Here is a 17,000-nt window from a genome sequence, read left to right as displayed (position 1 = left end):
GGCATTCAATATTCAAAAGGTTAAGTATGAGTGAAAACGCAATACTGGGGAGCAATAATCAAGGAATTAAATAGACGGCCATAATGGACGTTTGACAATCAAAGCACTTTCAGGGCCTGTTTTGCATTGACATTTGCCGTAAAAAAAAGTTAGTCAATTTAAAACGGACATGCCGGTATGACACTCCTGGAAAAGCTTAAATTGCTTTTGTCAGGCTTTATCAAATTACATTATTAGAGCATCATTAAACCGGAGAAAGGATCAAAGGTCGCTGATGAATGTCAGGGGTATTTATTACCTGTTTCACACTCGTTTGTCCTTGTGACTTCAGGCAAGCCTCAAACTCTCATTTGTAAATCAATTTGTGATTCATAAAAATCTTTATTTATAAGACAAAGCACAGAGCACTTAGTGTGAGATAATGTGTAAACTCAGTTGCATACACAAACCATTTTAGCTGTTGTTTAACCCGTACACATCACCATTATAGGAATTTTCCATGTACTTTATTAGTCAGTTGCCAGTCCTCGTATGTTCAATGTAGATGTTATTCTTTTCACTTTGCCTTCTTGCCCTTGGATCTTTTGTTCTTCCCTCCAGCTTTGGATGTTTCCTCGTGAAAGAGAAAAAGAAAACATAAAAGAGAAGTGATAAAACTTGTGTAAAAAGGAAATCTGAAACGTTTGCCGCTAAAAGAAACTGAGAAATCTATAACGTTATAAATAATATTTATATTAGAGTCAAAACATACATTTGAATTCAACCTTAAATTATATTATGGTGCTACTGTACATCACATTGTTTGGCTGTGGCCTCAATATTGGCCTGAATGTTGCGTTTATGGTTTTTGTGACAAAAACCCATACTGAGGGTGAAAAAAAATGCTCATGTCAACCATGAATGTTCAGTATGAACAAAAACTAGCCTACGTTGAGCTGTAATACTGAACAATATTTTATTTTTGGGGCAAAGAATGAGAATAATTTATTTATTTATTAGTAATTTAACTGATATTTCATTAAATTGATTATATATCTCGTCATACGGGAATCACATAAAAAAGTGGCAATGTAGATATCAAGTATCTGAGATTAGTTGTCATTGTTTCTGAAGCGAGTCTTGATGAATGTGACGCTATCATCTATTTGATTAAATAATGTATAAATCATAATTATATAATTAAACATTCATGTTACGAATTTACTTGATTAAACTCATGGGTCTGACATAAAAATGTGAGAGTGTGTTTTAATATGGTTAGAGGAAAAAATGCCTTCACAAAACTCCATGAAAATAAACAATTTTCACCCCTTCATCATGTCCTGTGAATCAAATTCATTCAAGGTACAAATTTGCCAGTATGAGGATGGGAAATGAAACTAGCATGCCTGATGCAATATAAAGCAACTGTGCCGTAAATAATGTGTTTGTCATTTTTACCAGTTCGTCCTCAACATACATGAGTAGAAGGCTTGTTAACTTGCTCCGATTCCTCAGACAGTTTTATTATTTAGATAATGTCTCTAGGGACCCAATAGTGTCCAAATGAATGTTTTTTTAAATAAGTCTATATTTATGATTCCACACATGACGGTCTCGCTCCCCGGCTACTCTGCCTGGCGGTGGTCCTTATTATGCATTGTATGTTAATTACTCTTGAGCCGCAGTGGACAGAGTGCGAACACAATGAGTCAGGCAGCTCAAACTGCGAAGATAACACAACATTCATCCTCACCCTGAAAGAACAGCGTGATGTATCCGAGCCTGAGACATGCACAGTGTCAGGAAATCAATGAGAGCTGACGTCTCCAATCAGATGTGTATTACTTAGGCTAAAACTACAAATTTCAATGTGCAATTTTCCAAGAATCACAAAGACGGGTTCTTGCATTCTTCTTGAAGCCAAAATGTGCACGATACAATGAAGAACTACAAAATGCACTAACTGCAAATTACGGCAGTGAGGAGGAGTTTTTGAGCCTTTACAGATGAACTGACATTACAGAGAAGATTTTAATGCATTCACTATGGTTAGTGCTGCATGGACAGTTTTTCTCTTTGCTAATGCATTGAAGCAGTGGTTTGACTCATTCATTTACACTTATAGTTCTGGAGTGGAATAACAAAACTAATTAGTGAAAAGCTCAAATTACAGTAATTACGATTTTTACAAAAGACACACTAGTCTTTAATAAGCAGGTTGGCGTAATGGGCTCTTTGGTGGTACGAGATAGTCAACTAAACAACTTCTGAGGCTGTCGAATTCGCAAACAAACTCATCCAGTCCATAATCAAAGAAATCCACAGCTTAAAATAGAAGAAATGTGTGCTGTGGTGTTCTTTTAGCTGCTTTAACGGCAATCATCGTAACGGTGTGTGCCACAAAATAGGATCTGAGGGCCTGCGTTCGCTCTCACGAAATGTGACAGCTTTGGTATTAGGCCTTGTGATTTCCACAGCCGAGTGATGAAAACGCCCATGCTGCTTTAATTGAGTTGAGGTTTTGGAAATGAATTCTAGCAAAATCTTAAACAATCATATCACACATGCGTGTAATTGTACGTCTGCATATAAACCGATGCGCCCCTATTATCCAGGTAACCATAGCAGCCCTGCAGCTGTGCACGCGTCCTCATTTGCACAGAAATGAAAGAAAACAACAAACAAATGAATCCTCAGAAGAAGTCAGGCACATGCCAGCAAATCTCCTCAGAACTTGTTTTTGTGTGACCTTATCACCGTGATTGTTGGATGAGTAAGTGGCGGACACTCAAGAGGAGAGCTTCTCTTCATACAAATGCACAGAAGTAACCAAAAATGGAATACTGAACATTTACTAATCAAAAACGGCACCGACAAATCTCAGAAAGAAAAATACAAATGTGTCAACAGAAGACCTTTGCAAGAAAAGGTGGCAGAACCTTTCCATTTAAAAAAAAAAAAAAAAAAGATTTTCATGATGATGTTTGGTTTTGTTAAAAGTTCTGTCAAGACTACTCTCTGAGTGTTTGGCATGGTAATAGGTATGACAGTGTTGATATATTTGGTCTTGGTGGATTAGATCTGCTATGCTGGTGCTGCTGTTATTGCTGCTGCAGTTATTTCTTCTGCTACTGCTGTTATTACTGCTGCTGCTGCCGTTAGTTATTGCTGCTGCTGGTATTGCTCCTGCTAATGCACTTATTGCTGCTGCTGCTGCAGTTATTTCTGCTGCTACTGCTGTTATTTCTGCTGCTACTGCCATTGGTTATTGCTGCTGTTGGTATTGCTCCTGCCAATGTAGTTATTGCTGCTGCTGCTGTTGCAGTTATTTCTGCTGCTACTGCTGTTATTACTTCTTCTGTTATTACTGTTGCGGTTATTGCTGCTGCTGCTGGTATTGCTCCTGCTAATGCAGTTATTGCTGCTGCTGATGGGGTTATTGCTGCGGTTATTGCTGCTGCTGCAGTTATTTCTGCTGCTGCTGCAGTTATTTCTGCTGCTGCTGCAGTTATTTCTGCTGCTACTGCTGTTATTACTTCTTCTGTTATTACTGCTGCAGTTATTGCTGCTGCTGGTATTGCTCCTGCTAATGCAGTTATTGCTGCTTCTGCTGGGGTTATTGCTGCTGTTATTGCGGTTATTGCTGCTGCTGCAGTTATTTCTGCTGCTACTGCTGTTATTACTTCTTCTGTTATTACTGCTGCAGTTATTGCTGCTGCTGGTATTGCTCCTGCTAATGCAGTTATTGCTGCTGCTGCTGGGGTTATTGCTGCGGTTATTGCTGCTGCTGCAGTTATTTCTGCTGCTACTGCTGTTATTACTTCTTCTGTTATTACTGCTGCTGCTGGGGTTATTGCTGCTGTTATTGCTGCGGTTATTGCTGCTGATGCAGTTATTTCTGCTGCTACTGCTGTTATTACTTCTTCTGTTATTACTGCTGTGGTTATTGCTGCTGCTGCTGTTGGTATCGCTCCTGCTAATGCAGTTATTGCTGCTGCTGCTGCGGTTGTTGCTGCTGGGGATATTGCTGCTGTTATTACTGCGGTTATTGCTGCTACTGCTGTTATTACTTCTGTTATTACTGTTGCTGTTATTGCTGCTGCTGCTGCTGCTGGTGGTATTGCTCCTGCTAATGCAGTTATTGCTGCTGCTGCTGGGGATATTGCTGCTGTTATTGCTGCGGTTATTGCTGCTGCTGCTATAACTGCTGCTGTTATTGCTACTGCAGTTATTTCTGCTGCTACTGCTGTTATTACTTCTTCTGTTATTACTGCTGTGGTTATTGCTGCTGCTGCTGTTGGTATCGCTCCTGCTAATGCAGTTATTGCTGCTGCTGCTGCGGTTGTTGCTGCTGGGATATTGCTGCTGTTATTACTGCGGTTATTGCTGCTACTGCTGTTATTACTTCTGTTATTACTGTTGCTGTTATTGCTGCTGCTGCTGCTGCTGGTGGTATTGCTCCTGCTAATGCAGTTATTGCTGCTGCTGCTGGGGATATTGCTGCTGTTATTGCTGCGGTTATTGCTGCTGCTGCTATAACTGCTGCTGTTATTGCTACTGCATTTATTTCTGCTGCTATGACAGTGTTGATATATTTGGTCTTGGTGGATTAGATCTGCTATGCTGGTGCTGCTGTTATTGCTGCTGCAGTTATTTCTTCTGCTACTGCTGTTATTACTGCTGCTGCTGCCGTTAGTTATTGCTGCTGCAGTTATTTCTTCTGCTACTGCTGTTATTACTGCTGCTGCTGCCGTTAGTTATTGCTGCTGCTGGTATTGCTCCTGCTAATGCACTTATTGCTGCTGCTGCTGCAGTTATTTCTGCTGCTACTGCTGTTATTTCTGCTGCTACTGCCATTGGTTATTGCTGCTGTTGGTATTGCTCCTGCCAATGTAGTTATTGCTGCTGCTGCTGTTGCAGTTATTTCTGCTGCTACTGCTGTTATTACTTCTTCTGTTATTACTGTTGCGGTTATTGCTGCTGCTGCTGGTATTGCTCCTGCTAATGCAGTTATTGCTGCTGCTGATGGGGTTATTGCTGCGGTTATTGCTGCTGCTGCAGTTATTTCTGCTGCTGCTGCAGTTATTTCTGCTGCTACTGCTGTTATTACTTCTTCTGTTATTACTGCTGCAGTTATTGCTGCTGCTGGTATTGCTCCTGCTAATGCAGTTATTGCTGCTTCTGCTGGGGTTATTGCTGCTGTTATTGCTGCGGTTATTGCTGCTGCTGCAGTTATTTCTGCTGCTACTGCTGTTATTACTTCTTCTGTTATTACTGCTGCAGTTATTGCTGCTGCTGGTATTGCTCCTGCTAATGCAGTTATTGCTGCTGCTGCTGGGGTTATTGCTGCGGTTATTGCTGCTGCTGCAGTTATTTCTGCTGCTACTGCTGTTATTACTTCTTCTGTTATTACTGCTGCAGTTATTGCTGCTGCTGGTATTGCTCCTGCTAATGCAGTTATTGCTGCTGCTGCTGGGGTTATTGCTGCTGTTATTGCTGCGGTTATTGCTGCTGATGCAGTTATTTCTGCTGCTACTGCTGTTATTACTTCTTCTGTTATTACTGCTGTGGTTATTGCTGCTGCTGCTGTTGGTATCGCTCCTGCTAATGCATTTATTGCTGCTGCTGCTGCGGTTGTTGCTGCTGGGGATATTGCTGCTGTTATTACTGCGGTTATTGCTGCTACTGCTGTTATTACTTCTGTTATTACTGTTGCTGTTATTGCTGCTGCTGCTGCTGCTGGTGGTATTGCTCCTGCTAATGCAGTTATTGCTGCTGCTGCTGGGGATATTGCTGCTGTTATTGCTGCGGTTATTGCTGCTGCTGCTATAACTGCTGCTGTTATTGCTACTGCAGTTATTTCTGCTGCTACTGCTGTTATTACTTCTTCTGTTATTACTGCTGTGGTTATTGCTGCTGCTGCTGTTGGTATCGCTCCTGCTAATGCAGTTATTGCTGCTGCTGCTGCGGTTGTTGCTGCTGGGGATATTGCTGCTGTTATTACTGCGGTTATTGCTGCTACTGCTGTTATTACTTCTGTTATTACTGTTGCTGTTATTGCTGCTGCTGCTGCTGGTGGTGGTATTGCTCCTGCTAATGCAGTTATTGCTGCTGCTGCTGGGGATATTGCTGCTGTTATTGCTGCGGTTATTGCTGCTGCTGCTATAACTGCTGCTGTTATTGCTACTGCATTTATTTCTGCTGCTACTGCTGTTATTACTTCTTCTATTATTACTGTTGCGGTTATTGCTGCTGCTGCTGGTATTGCTCCTGCTGATGCACTTATTGCTGCTGTTATTGCTGCTGCTGCTATGACTGCTTCTGTTATTGCTGCTGCAGTTATTTCTGCTGCTACTGCTGTTATTACTTCTTCTGTTATTACTGCTGCAGTTATTGCTGCTGCTGCTGGTATTGCTCCTGCTAATGCAGTTATTGCTGCTTCTGCTGGAGATATTGCTGCTGTTATTGCTGCTGCTGCTACGACTGCTGCTGCAGTTATTTCTGCTGCTACTGCTGTTATTACTTCTTCTGTTATTACTGCTGCGGATATTGCTGCTGCTGCTGTTGGTATCGCTCCTGCTAATGCAGTTATTGCTGCTGTTGCTACGACTGCTGCTCTTATTGGTGCTGCTGCTGTTGGTATTTCTGCTACTATGGCTGCTGCAGTTATAGCTGCTGCTGCAGAGCAAGTACGGGACTTGCTACTGCCAATATATGACATGCTGCTGTGAGCAAGTAAGAAATGCTGCTGATGTACAATATAGTGTACATGAATTACTCATAGCAGATCTATACAGGTGGAGCTGGGGAAGGTGGAGGCCTTCTGAAAGCATGCTGCACTGCTAAGGCAAACGCTACCAAGAATTTGAAGGTTGAGCATGCAAGCTCATTGGCTACTGACACAGCAGGAACCAATCAGCTGTGGCCTATAGAGAATGATGTGACTGCTTAGCGTATTAGCCTGGGCCTCTAGAGTTTCATGACAGAACGTTGTATTCCTTAAATGTCTGCATTGTACATATTTGTTCAGCAGTCTTACTGAAGTGTCCGTGTAGCCCTCTTGAATGAGGATGTTCCTGGCGCAGTTGTTGATGTGTTTGAAGCGGTCGGGGCCCAGCAGAATCCCACCGTACCATCGAGAGACCACCACCAGCACGTTACGCACATCCAGGATCTGTGAGACAGAATTGACAAGAAACCCTCTTTAACATGTCTGAAGCAAATGTGAATGGTGTTTGCCAATGGATTACAATGTTGACTGTGTGTTGCTTATACAACCGGTCCAATATAGCACAAAATTTAGGATCTAAATGTTAACCAATTAGTCTTTGACACAATTTTTGCGTCCAGAAAAGTTAGACGTCGATAGATCAAATTCAATCCTGGTTTTGATTGTAGTGGAAAACCTGCTGTTGCATGTCAGCGAATAAACATTTCATTGACACCAGTGCATCTAGGTCAAAGCCGTGTCAATGCTTGTCAATGAATTAATTTGAAAAGTAAAAAGCAAAAATTCAATGTCGCATCACTGATGCACAGATTCACAAATGTTTCCTTCATGCCACATATTTCCCCAAGACGGCACGTAGCCTGTCAGTCCCTGTTTGGGAAAGGAGACGCTTCAAAGGCGCAGAATAGACAAAATATGGCCTTTGTGAAGAATGACAGCTCTCAAGTGTCTTTACAGTACTCGCTTGTTTTATTTTTTCCCACAGCACCGCAGGGATGTAGCTGGCTGCCCGCCGGAGGGGAGGGGAAATCACAGCCATCTGCACATGCCACCTCTATTAATAGTCGTTTCTCTTTCAAACATGCCGTCACACTCGGAAAACAGGAAATAGTGGGATGAACTCCAAAAGGCTAAATGATCGCATGTGAACGGCTGTTAGTATTCACTGGAATATTTTCATTCATTCACCAAGAAAGAGGTCAACAAAGCTCTTGAACAGGCCATGTTCTGTATTTTATAGCATTTTTTTAAGCATTAGAAAAACGCACCCGTGTCAGCATTTTCGCAAAATACGTTGCGTCGTGCATGTTTCGCAACAGTTTCAAAGTGAAATATCCAGTGAGTGGCATTTATTATGTTGAAAAAGATTAAAAGTGCTTGCTATTTTACTGCCTCTAGTGTTCATTTCTGCTAAGTATTGGTACGTATTTTGCATTTTGCAAAAATATTGACACGGGTACGTTTTTCCAATGAGCCTGTGTTGTTTATTTCCCCATCGAATCATTTCAAAATTTGACGAGGCCGCTTCATGAGCAGATATTTCTTATATATTGTAAATAAAAAATAAAGTTGCTGAAGTAGCTGTGCAGTGTACCAAACTTAAAAATGAAGCGTCCGTCAACTGAAGGCACAACGAAACTCATGTCAGCACCGCAACTGCGACGCTTCATAATACATCAACTTCATTGAAGATCATTTGAAAAACAATACCACAGATGCTCTGTTCCCTGATAAATTTAACAAATGTCACGGCAGACTGCGGGCTTGTTTTTCGCGGAGGTTATTGACGGAATTGCTGTATCTTTTTTTTAAAGTGGATAGAGATTACAGTGTCATGTCGTGTTTCACACTGGAGGGTGTTGACGCCGCCGCTCGTGGGGCTTTAATCAGAGAAGTGGAGATAAGAGAAAAGATTATGGATGAATGACACATCCATGTGCAAATATCTGACATAGCAAGAATGGAATTGGGATCAAGACAGGAGAAGCGGATGGATAATCCTAGCAGCATATCAACAAGCCTGCTAAAATGATCCATTGATGTTTAATACGTGCACAGCTTGCAGATTGCTTCAAGATCAGGTGCTTTAAACCACACTTTAAAGGCAATGATGCCTTTACTGAGTGCCGTAGGCACATCTTTTATCAAATAAATAAATAAATAGATGATATACCCTACTGGTCAAAAGTTTAGATTATTTTAATACTTTTGAGAGAAGTCTCTTCTACTCATCAAGGCTGCATTTATTTGATTAAAAACACAGTAAGAACAGTGAAATATTTTTACATTTTGAGATATCTGTTTTCTATGTGAGTATATTGTAAAATCTAATTTATTCCTGTGATCAAAGCTGAATTTTCAGCATCATTACTCCAGTCTTCATGTAACACGATCCTTCAGAAATCATTCTAATATGACGATTCATTCTTATGAAATTTCAGCTTTGCATCACAGGAAAAATTACATTTACAACAAATTAAAATAAAAATTGTAAAAATATTTCACAACATTACTGTTTTTACCGCATTTTACATCAAATAAATGAAAATTTTATACATTATAAAATATCTTTTTGAACTGGACAATTCCTGTTCTTTGGTTGTATATTCCCAGGTGAAAAAATACTATAGTAAATACTATACCATACTATTGTAAATTGTAGTATACTGTATGATAGTATTTACAACACTTTGTTAATGAATGCTACAGTGTACTGTAGTATTAACTAACTGATAAACTGTAATAAATACTGTATACTTTAGTTTTACTACAGTAAACTGTAGTGTATATTGTAGTATAATATACCCTATAGTTGTAGAAAACTTAATACAGTATTGGGTAAAGTAATTTGTTTATATTACTATAGTTGTTATATTATCACAGTAGCAATAGAATTACCATAAAAAATTATTCAAATACTTTACTATAGTATGGTTCAAAAACACTATAGTATTTTTTCCCCTGGGTTGGTTCTTATGCTTTTGTTGTTGTTGTTTTTTGAACATTGCTTAACAATTCTCCTTTTGAAAGACATTTTTTTGGGTGAAACCTTTAATAAGTAAAGAACTGAACAGAGAATACAGAAACCCAATAGAATCCATACTCCACAAATATTGAAATCATCACATATCTTGAATAACATCCACTGTCCAATATCTCACCTGACACTAACACACTTTTACCTGCAAAAGATGCAGCAATCGGCCACCCGCAGCGGTTTCCCCATCATCCTCACAGTCCTGCAGGAAAGAGTTTTTATCCTCAAAGTAGATCCTGATGAAAACATGAAGGTATTGTTAAATAAATGCCAGAAAAACTTGGCCAGAATCATAGCTCTTTGCTCCGCGAACCCTCAGTGGCCACTTTCCAAACAGCCCGCAGTGGTGGCAGCGACTTGCGCTCGCATTATGCCGTGTTTGCGAGGCGTCTGGGGTTTTGTAGTTGTGGGTGTACTTCAGAGCGAAATTGGGAAAGGATTTGGATGAGGCATAATATCAGACACAGAGAGGAGTGTGGGAAAATAGGACACCCCGCTGAGGTTTTTCGTCTTGACATAGTTGCAAGGGAATTGAGACCACAAAGTCCATCTTTTCGGGAATAGTTGTTTTGAGTGACTGAAACCTAACAGATGCCGGCAGCAGATGAGCACAGTGTTGACAGTCAGTTCGCTAACAGCCAAGAGACACATCGCTGCCCAAAGAGACCTTTCACCACATATGGCTCATCATATGTGTCATAGACGGGAATGACGGTCATTTCAACGCTTTCTTTGGGAATCTGATGTGAATAAAGCGGCCAATCGGTGCTAAGTCACAGACTTCACAGTTGAAATCACGTCTCCTATTAATGGAGGCACGTTGTGACAAATCAACAAGACCTTTCATGAGATAATGGTTGCTAAGCTCCTCTAAGTATGGGTGTTATCATTCAGGTCCATAGCACAAATAATGTAGTCTCACTGTATGTATTTAAAGGAACACTCCACTTTTTTTGAAAATAGGCTCATTTTCCAACTCCCCTAGAGTTAAATAGTTGAGTTTTACCGTTTCTGAATCCATTCAGCCAATCTCCGGGTCTGGCGGTAGCACTTTTAGCATAGCTTAGCATAGGTCTTTGAATCTGATTAGACAGTTAGCATCTTGCTCAAAAATTACCAACGAGTATCAATGTTTTACCTATTTAAAACTTGCATTCCAGCGTAATAAGGATAAGTTTAAGAAGTATAGCAGGCGCAATGATATTATTCCTTGATTGTTCCTTGATTATTACGCCGGAATGAGAGTATAGTTCCTAGCCATATCGGCCTAGAAAATCGCAACTTTTCATTTTCCGTCGGTCTTAGTACACAATGTAACTACAGAAGAGTCAAGTTTTAAATAGGAAAATTATTGAAACTCTTTAGTCATTTTTTTAAGCGAGATGCTAACGGTCTAATCAGATTCAATGAACTATGCTAAGCTATGCTAAAAGTGCTACCGCCACACCCGGAGATCGGCTGAATGGATTCGGAAACGGTAAAACTCTAGGGGAGTTGAAAAATTAACCTATTTTCAAAAAAAGTGGAGTGTTCCTTAACATACTTAATGTGGTGGTACAAAACTTTCATTGTGGCTGATAGAGAGAAAATATAAAGGCACAATATATAAGATTTTTGGATTAAAATATCCAAAAACCACTAGAACAATGTTAAATATTTTGTTGACTTGTATATGTACTTACATTATCATCAAAGAGTGTTTAAATCCAGAGAAATAAGCAATTTCAACCAGGACATCATTACCAATGACATCATACCCGCGTTACCTTCGATTTTTTATTTTGTAGAAACCATGGAAACACCAAAGACACTTTAATATATTATGTGTTTTATTAGACAGGTGAGCAACTGTTTGGATACATTCATCTACAGAAAACTAATTATGTTACATAACTCAACACAGTAAGTCTTATTGTTTAAATCTTGTTTTCTTGATTTACCGCGAGTACCATGTTTTACCATGACTAATATCGATCTAGCTTACTGCAGTGTCTCATACACAATGCACAGAGTAGCATTATTAACTTTATAATTATTAACTTTCAACACACAAATGTATCTAATATGATAAACAGTAGGGCTGGGTAAAAAATATCGATTTCTTGATTTTAATCAATTCTTATTTTTATGAACCGATATCGATTCTTAAATCCCAAGAATCGATTAGTCTAGTCTGTTTTCAGTTCAGCAGAATATGTAGCACCTCCCATCCAATAAATCGCAATAATCTTTGTGCTTTGTTACTTTTAATATGAAGCAAAGTCTCAGATTTCAAATGACGTCCATCTTATTATGAGATTCAAAAAATAAATACCGTTTTGGCGCTGTTTAATGTGGCGTGACAGATCGCTTTAGCGCCTCAGTTAAAGAGAAGCATGTGATCATCCTCTCCTCCGCTTTAATGCCAGTTACAGCGAAATAAACATGCATGAACATCTGAAGGTATGTTAAAATATACAGTACAACTTACTGAAATCCGTATCATGTCTCGTGTAATCGCTCAATCAGTGCTTCAACCTCGGAAAGACGTCAATAAAACAGCTTGTAAACAATGTCACGTAACGTCACATTTACCTCAGAAAAACATATTCGGTGACAATAAACTCATTAATCAGCTAGAAAAATGCTCTAGAAAGTAACATTCTGTTAAATATAGCTATGCACCGTTACATATTCATTATAATTTTATTGTTCTTCAATATTTAATGCATGTTTGAATAAATCAGTTATTACAGCCGCGATTTAAATGTTTATATTTAAAAAAAAATTAATTGGAGTAGAAATATGATTATGTAAATCTAAACTTTATTTATTATAAAAACATCATTGAGTGTAATTTAAGTGTTTGTATATAAATAAGTTAATTTAACCTTCAATATTATTATAGTAGTACCAACTGACTCCCATGTGTAGTTTACAGCATTAATTGCTTTTTTTCCTCTAGAAAATTTGCCATGTACTGTAACTGAAATACTACATCCAAAATAATCGATATCGAAACGAATCTCAAGCATGTTAGTAGAAATCGAATCGAATCGTGAAAATTGCGTCAATACCCAGCCCTAATAAACAGCGCTGTGTTACCCCACATAAACTCGACCAGATAAAGCGGAAGTTGTGACTGCGGCATAATAAAAGTCCCGCTGCTCTCGAGACGTGTGTTGCACTCGTCTCTCGTTTCTGCTCGCACAACACTCGCTCTGCTCTACTTCATACTACAGTATTGTTAATAATCTCATCCATGAACATGATTTCTTCCCGTGCTGATTCTTTTCCACCAGCTGTATGCGTGAAAACAACACATCCTGTGAAATCAAGCTACACCTTTGTTTTGAATAAGCGACCTCTAGTGGCGAAAATTTCCATAGTGTGCCTTTAAGGCAAGACACCAAGGGTGAATAGGGTAAATAATGGACATCAGATCATTATGTTTTTTTTTTTTTTTCATAAAATAATGAGTGAGGCATTATTTAATTAAATTTGCACAAATTTGCATACATTTCCTGAACAGAAATCTGAACAACCAGGTTCAAAATTCGTGTGGACTCTGCTAAAAATCGGTTTGAATGAATGATTCAATGACTCACTCATAAATACTTCACTTGTTTCATTACTGGATGAATCAGCGTTTCAGAACAAAACACTTGAATTAATGATTCAATGACAAATACATTTTTTAACAGTCACTTGAAGTGCCAAGTTACTTTCAAAAGACAGTTTGTGAAGCTGTTTCATGCTTATACATGACAACTGCTCTCTCTGGATCAGAACGCAGATCTAAATGTTCACTGCGATCGCACTTGTCAAAGTTTTAATAGGGATAGAGGCCAATCATTGTCATTTAGGAAAAAGATCGCTTGGGTGTTTGAATCAAGATTGCAATCTTTTATTGATTAATTGTGCAGCTCCACTATCTTTATTGTTATTGTCTTTAGTGTGAACGGGTCTTTAGAGTTAAAGGTTTTCACAAAGGGGATTTTGGGTTTGTCTTTTTATCACTCCATAAAAACAGAAAATACCATTACCAGCCAGAACAGAAAAAAAATACATTTTCATCATGTTTTTAGGAATAAATGTATAATGTATAAAATCAGGCAAATAATATATGAACAAACCCTCAGTAAAGACCTTAGATAAATAGATAAAGTGTCATAAAATAAACACTTAAATGTGTATTTTGAATCTTTCCACTGGTCTGAAACAACACATTATCAAAAGCCAAACAGCCCAAAATCTCAAAACTGACCAGTGCATGACAGCAGTCAATATTTAATCATAAATTTATAAAACATCAGCTATACTTTGAGGTTTTGGGCAGCTGCAGGCTTCACCTAACCAAACAGGGTTGTGAACTGAAAACCATTGCCTCTTCATACACCGGGGGCTTCGGAAACATGCTGAATGTCAATATCACCTGCGGTTTAATCTCGTCCAAATGACACCCACTCCTCCCCTACTATATGTCACTAATCATGTCCTGAGGAACCGCCCGGGGCTACGCTCACGTAAACACACACACACACTTTTCTTATTTCATCAATGCATAACTCTAAATGCATACTGATTGAAAATGCTAGCTGCAATTTATTAACAAACTATGAAAAAAGTTCCATAGTTGAATGCAGAACATCTGCTGTAAATCTGGGGCCGTATTCACAAAACATTTTATCTTACCACTAAGTGTTCTCCTAAATAGCAGTAAAAGTTCTTAGCTAAGAGTTTTCTCTTAAAACCTATTCACAAATCTGCTGAGACCAACTTTTACTAAGGAATAGACTGAAGTCTTAAGCTAAGAGTAAGGGCGGGGTTGACCTCGTTGCTATGGAGTAAACACACAGTGATTGGCTGATGGCTGAGGAGTCAGCGATTTAATCAGAGAAATATTGTAGAATGAGGTGTCATGTTACCATATTAAAATAAAGGTTTTAAAACACAAATATTGCCCTATTCAAATAAATATTTTTTAATAAAATGTTACCATATTCAAATAAAGGTTTTAAAAAGTAGGCTAAGTGTCACTAATTAAACTAGTAATTGTCCTCTTGGATGTCGGCATTTCAAGAGAATGCAAAATTCAAGCGACAAATTATGTTTTATAAACAAAGTTTGGAAGAAACACATTCAAAAGGTCTTTCTAATCAGCTCGAGAGGAGGAATATATACACAGACGAGAGCCGACTCGCCTATAGTTACTTCAACAGTTTCCTGCATCCCTCCGCCAACCCGCTCCTCACTCTCGGCTGAGGATACAGGGAGAAATTTGGGCTAAATTCCAATCTCAGAGCCCTCGATCCCCTTTGACAGCACACCAAATACACTTAGCATATTATTATTATTTTTTTGTTTTACTCTATTCAATCATTTGTAAATGTGAGGTCATGAAAACCACTGCCAAAGGTAATCTGACAATTTATATTTATTTGTTAAAGATTTAGGCCTATTTTTGGCATCTCATCGTAGATTCAAATCTATAAATAAAAATGTAGTGCATTTATGAAGAAAAGGTTCAGCACCCAAGGCTCTATCGCTATTGCCTCAATGGTGTACAGTGTCTTTGGGTGGATTAGGACTGTCTGTGATTTGGTCTTAGTGATTTAGGAGTCCTCTTGACTACTCCTAACGTTTCACAGATTTAGGAGCTAGTTTTAGCACTAAAATGCTTTGTGAAATACTCTTAGAGCAAAAAATTAGGACTGACATGCCCATTATTTTTAAGAGTTTCTCCTAAATCGGCAATTTAGGAGCTACTTTTAGCCTTAAGATGTTTTGTGAATACGGCCCCTGAACTGTGAGATTTTTTGAGTTGATCTTGTTCTAAAGATGTTTTTAGTGGCGAAACATCTCAACATCCTTAAAACAAGATGCATTTACTTGATAAGCACAATCGCATCGCAAGATATTCCTATAATTTATCCTGAATTACGTTTTTTTTTTTTTTTCATGTGTAAACCTCACACAATTTACAACATATGCTTCTATTAGTATGTAAATATTACAAAGAGTGTTTTATAAATGCAAGATTTCTTTAAATATCTTAAAAAGTAGCTATAGAAATACATGACAAGAGCGATGCAATCTAAGGCAGACATTTTGTACATAAAACAAACTGTTCAAATGACTAAATGGAGTATAAAGTTAGGGTTGAACTAATCAGTGTAAAAGAAAGAAAATGTTTGCTTAGCAGGTGATTTTTTTTAATGAACTAAAAACAGAAATACCTGTATGCATAGATATTGTGAGTGGCACTTGCAATCTTCTTGTTTTCGTATAAATTATTCAGAACCCTCTGAACCTGTAGGAAAATAAATAAATATAAAAACATGTCCAACAACATATGAGCATACCAAACCAGACACTGTTCTAACATCACTGGAGTCAGAATATAAAAATATTCACACGCTGACTGCTGGAAAGAGGCTGCAAGCAACAGAACATTTCACAGTGATGCAACACCGACCGCCGATACAAAGCTCCAGCATGAACACGCACACAAACACTCACTCACCTGCACAGGCTTATTTTTCAGTCCCTGCTCATCTTTACAGGTCTGCAGGGTTGTTTCATAAACAGGAGGTGACATTACGACGAGAATGTATGTGTTAGATGGGTGTGTGCATAACATATTGACGCTAATAAAACACTGTTTCAAAAGACACGAGCGGACTTGAAACGCAACTTATTACTGCGTCGCCGACCAATTCCTGCCGCAGCAGGTCTGGCTGAATCTGAGCGTATGGTACAACTACGAAATATTTAATTAAATATAGCAGCGTAGAACAAACTAGAGTTATATTAAATGCAAGACTGTTTCAATAAGGATGATAAATACATTTATTCACATATGTGTACAGGTATAACTGAAAGCACTGTTTGTGTTAATGTTTGCCAGTGTTGGGGTAACGCCGCTGTAATCAGATTACTTTTCAAGTAACAAGTATAGTAACACATTACTTTTAAATTTACAACAAAATATTGGAGTTACTTTTTTAAATAAGTACTGCAAGTTACTTTGTTTTCCCGTTTATTGACTGATTTTGCATTTCGTTCAGCCTGAGGCGTATTCATTTCACTTCACTCGCCAAAAATAGATCTTTAGTTTTTGTTGTTATTAAGAAACAAACAAGCAAGCAAAGCCCAGGTGAGAAAAAAAAATATTGCAAAAGTAACTTTACAGATTACTAATGGAAAGTAATGGAATTAGTTACATTTTTAGGGAGTAAAGCAATCTTGTAACATGTTACATTTAAAAGT

General features: G+C 38.4%; 1 protein-coding gene across 3 annotated transcripts in view; it reads right to left on the bottom strand.

Moving 5' to 3' along the window:
* Window positions 1-361: 361 nt before the first annotated feature.
* The window catches only part of impact (impact RWD domain protein), a 42,622-nt gene continuing 25,983 nt past the window's right edge, over window positions 362-17,000 (bottom strand). For 2 of the 3 annotated variants that reach the window (XM_048182104.1, XM_048182105.1), the window contains exons 9-12: window positions 15,968-16,041; window positions 9,895-9,985; window positions 7,022-7,156; window positions 362-616 (exon numbers count right to left, since the gene is read on the bottom strand). In XM_048182104.1, the coding sequence (XP_048038061.1) occupies window positions 557-616; window positions 7,022-7,156; window positions 9,895-9,985; window positions 15,968-16,041 (360 nt within the window). In that variant the 3' untranslated portion in view covers window positions 362-556. The remainder of the gene's footprint in view (window positions 617-7,021; window positions 7,157-9,894; window positions 9,986-15,967; window positions 16,042-17,000) is intronic. The other variant, XM_048182106.1, reaches the window with a different exon arrangement.

This window comes from Megalobrama amblycephala, linkage group LG2 (assembly GCF_018812025.1).
Source record: "Megalobrama amblycephala isolate DHTTF-2021 linkage group LG2, ASM1881202v1, whole genome shotgun sequence".
Classification (NCBI taxonomy): domain Eukaryota; kingdom Metazoa; phylum Chordata; class Actinopteri; order Cypriniformes; family Xenocyprididae; genus Megalobrama; species Megalobrama amblycephala.
This window is presented reverse-complemented; position numbering and strand designations above follow the sequence as displayed.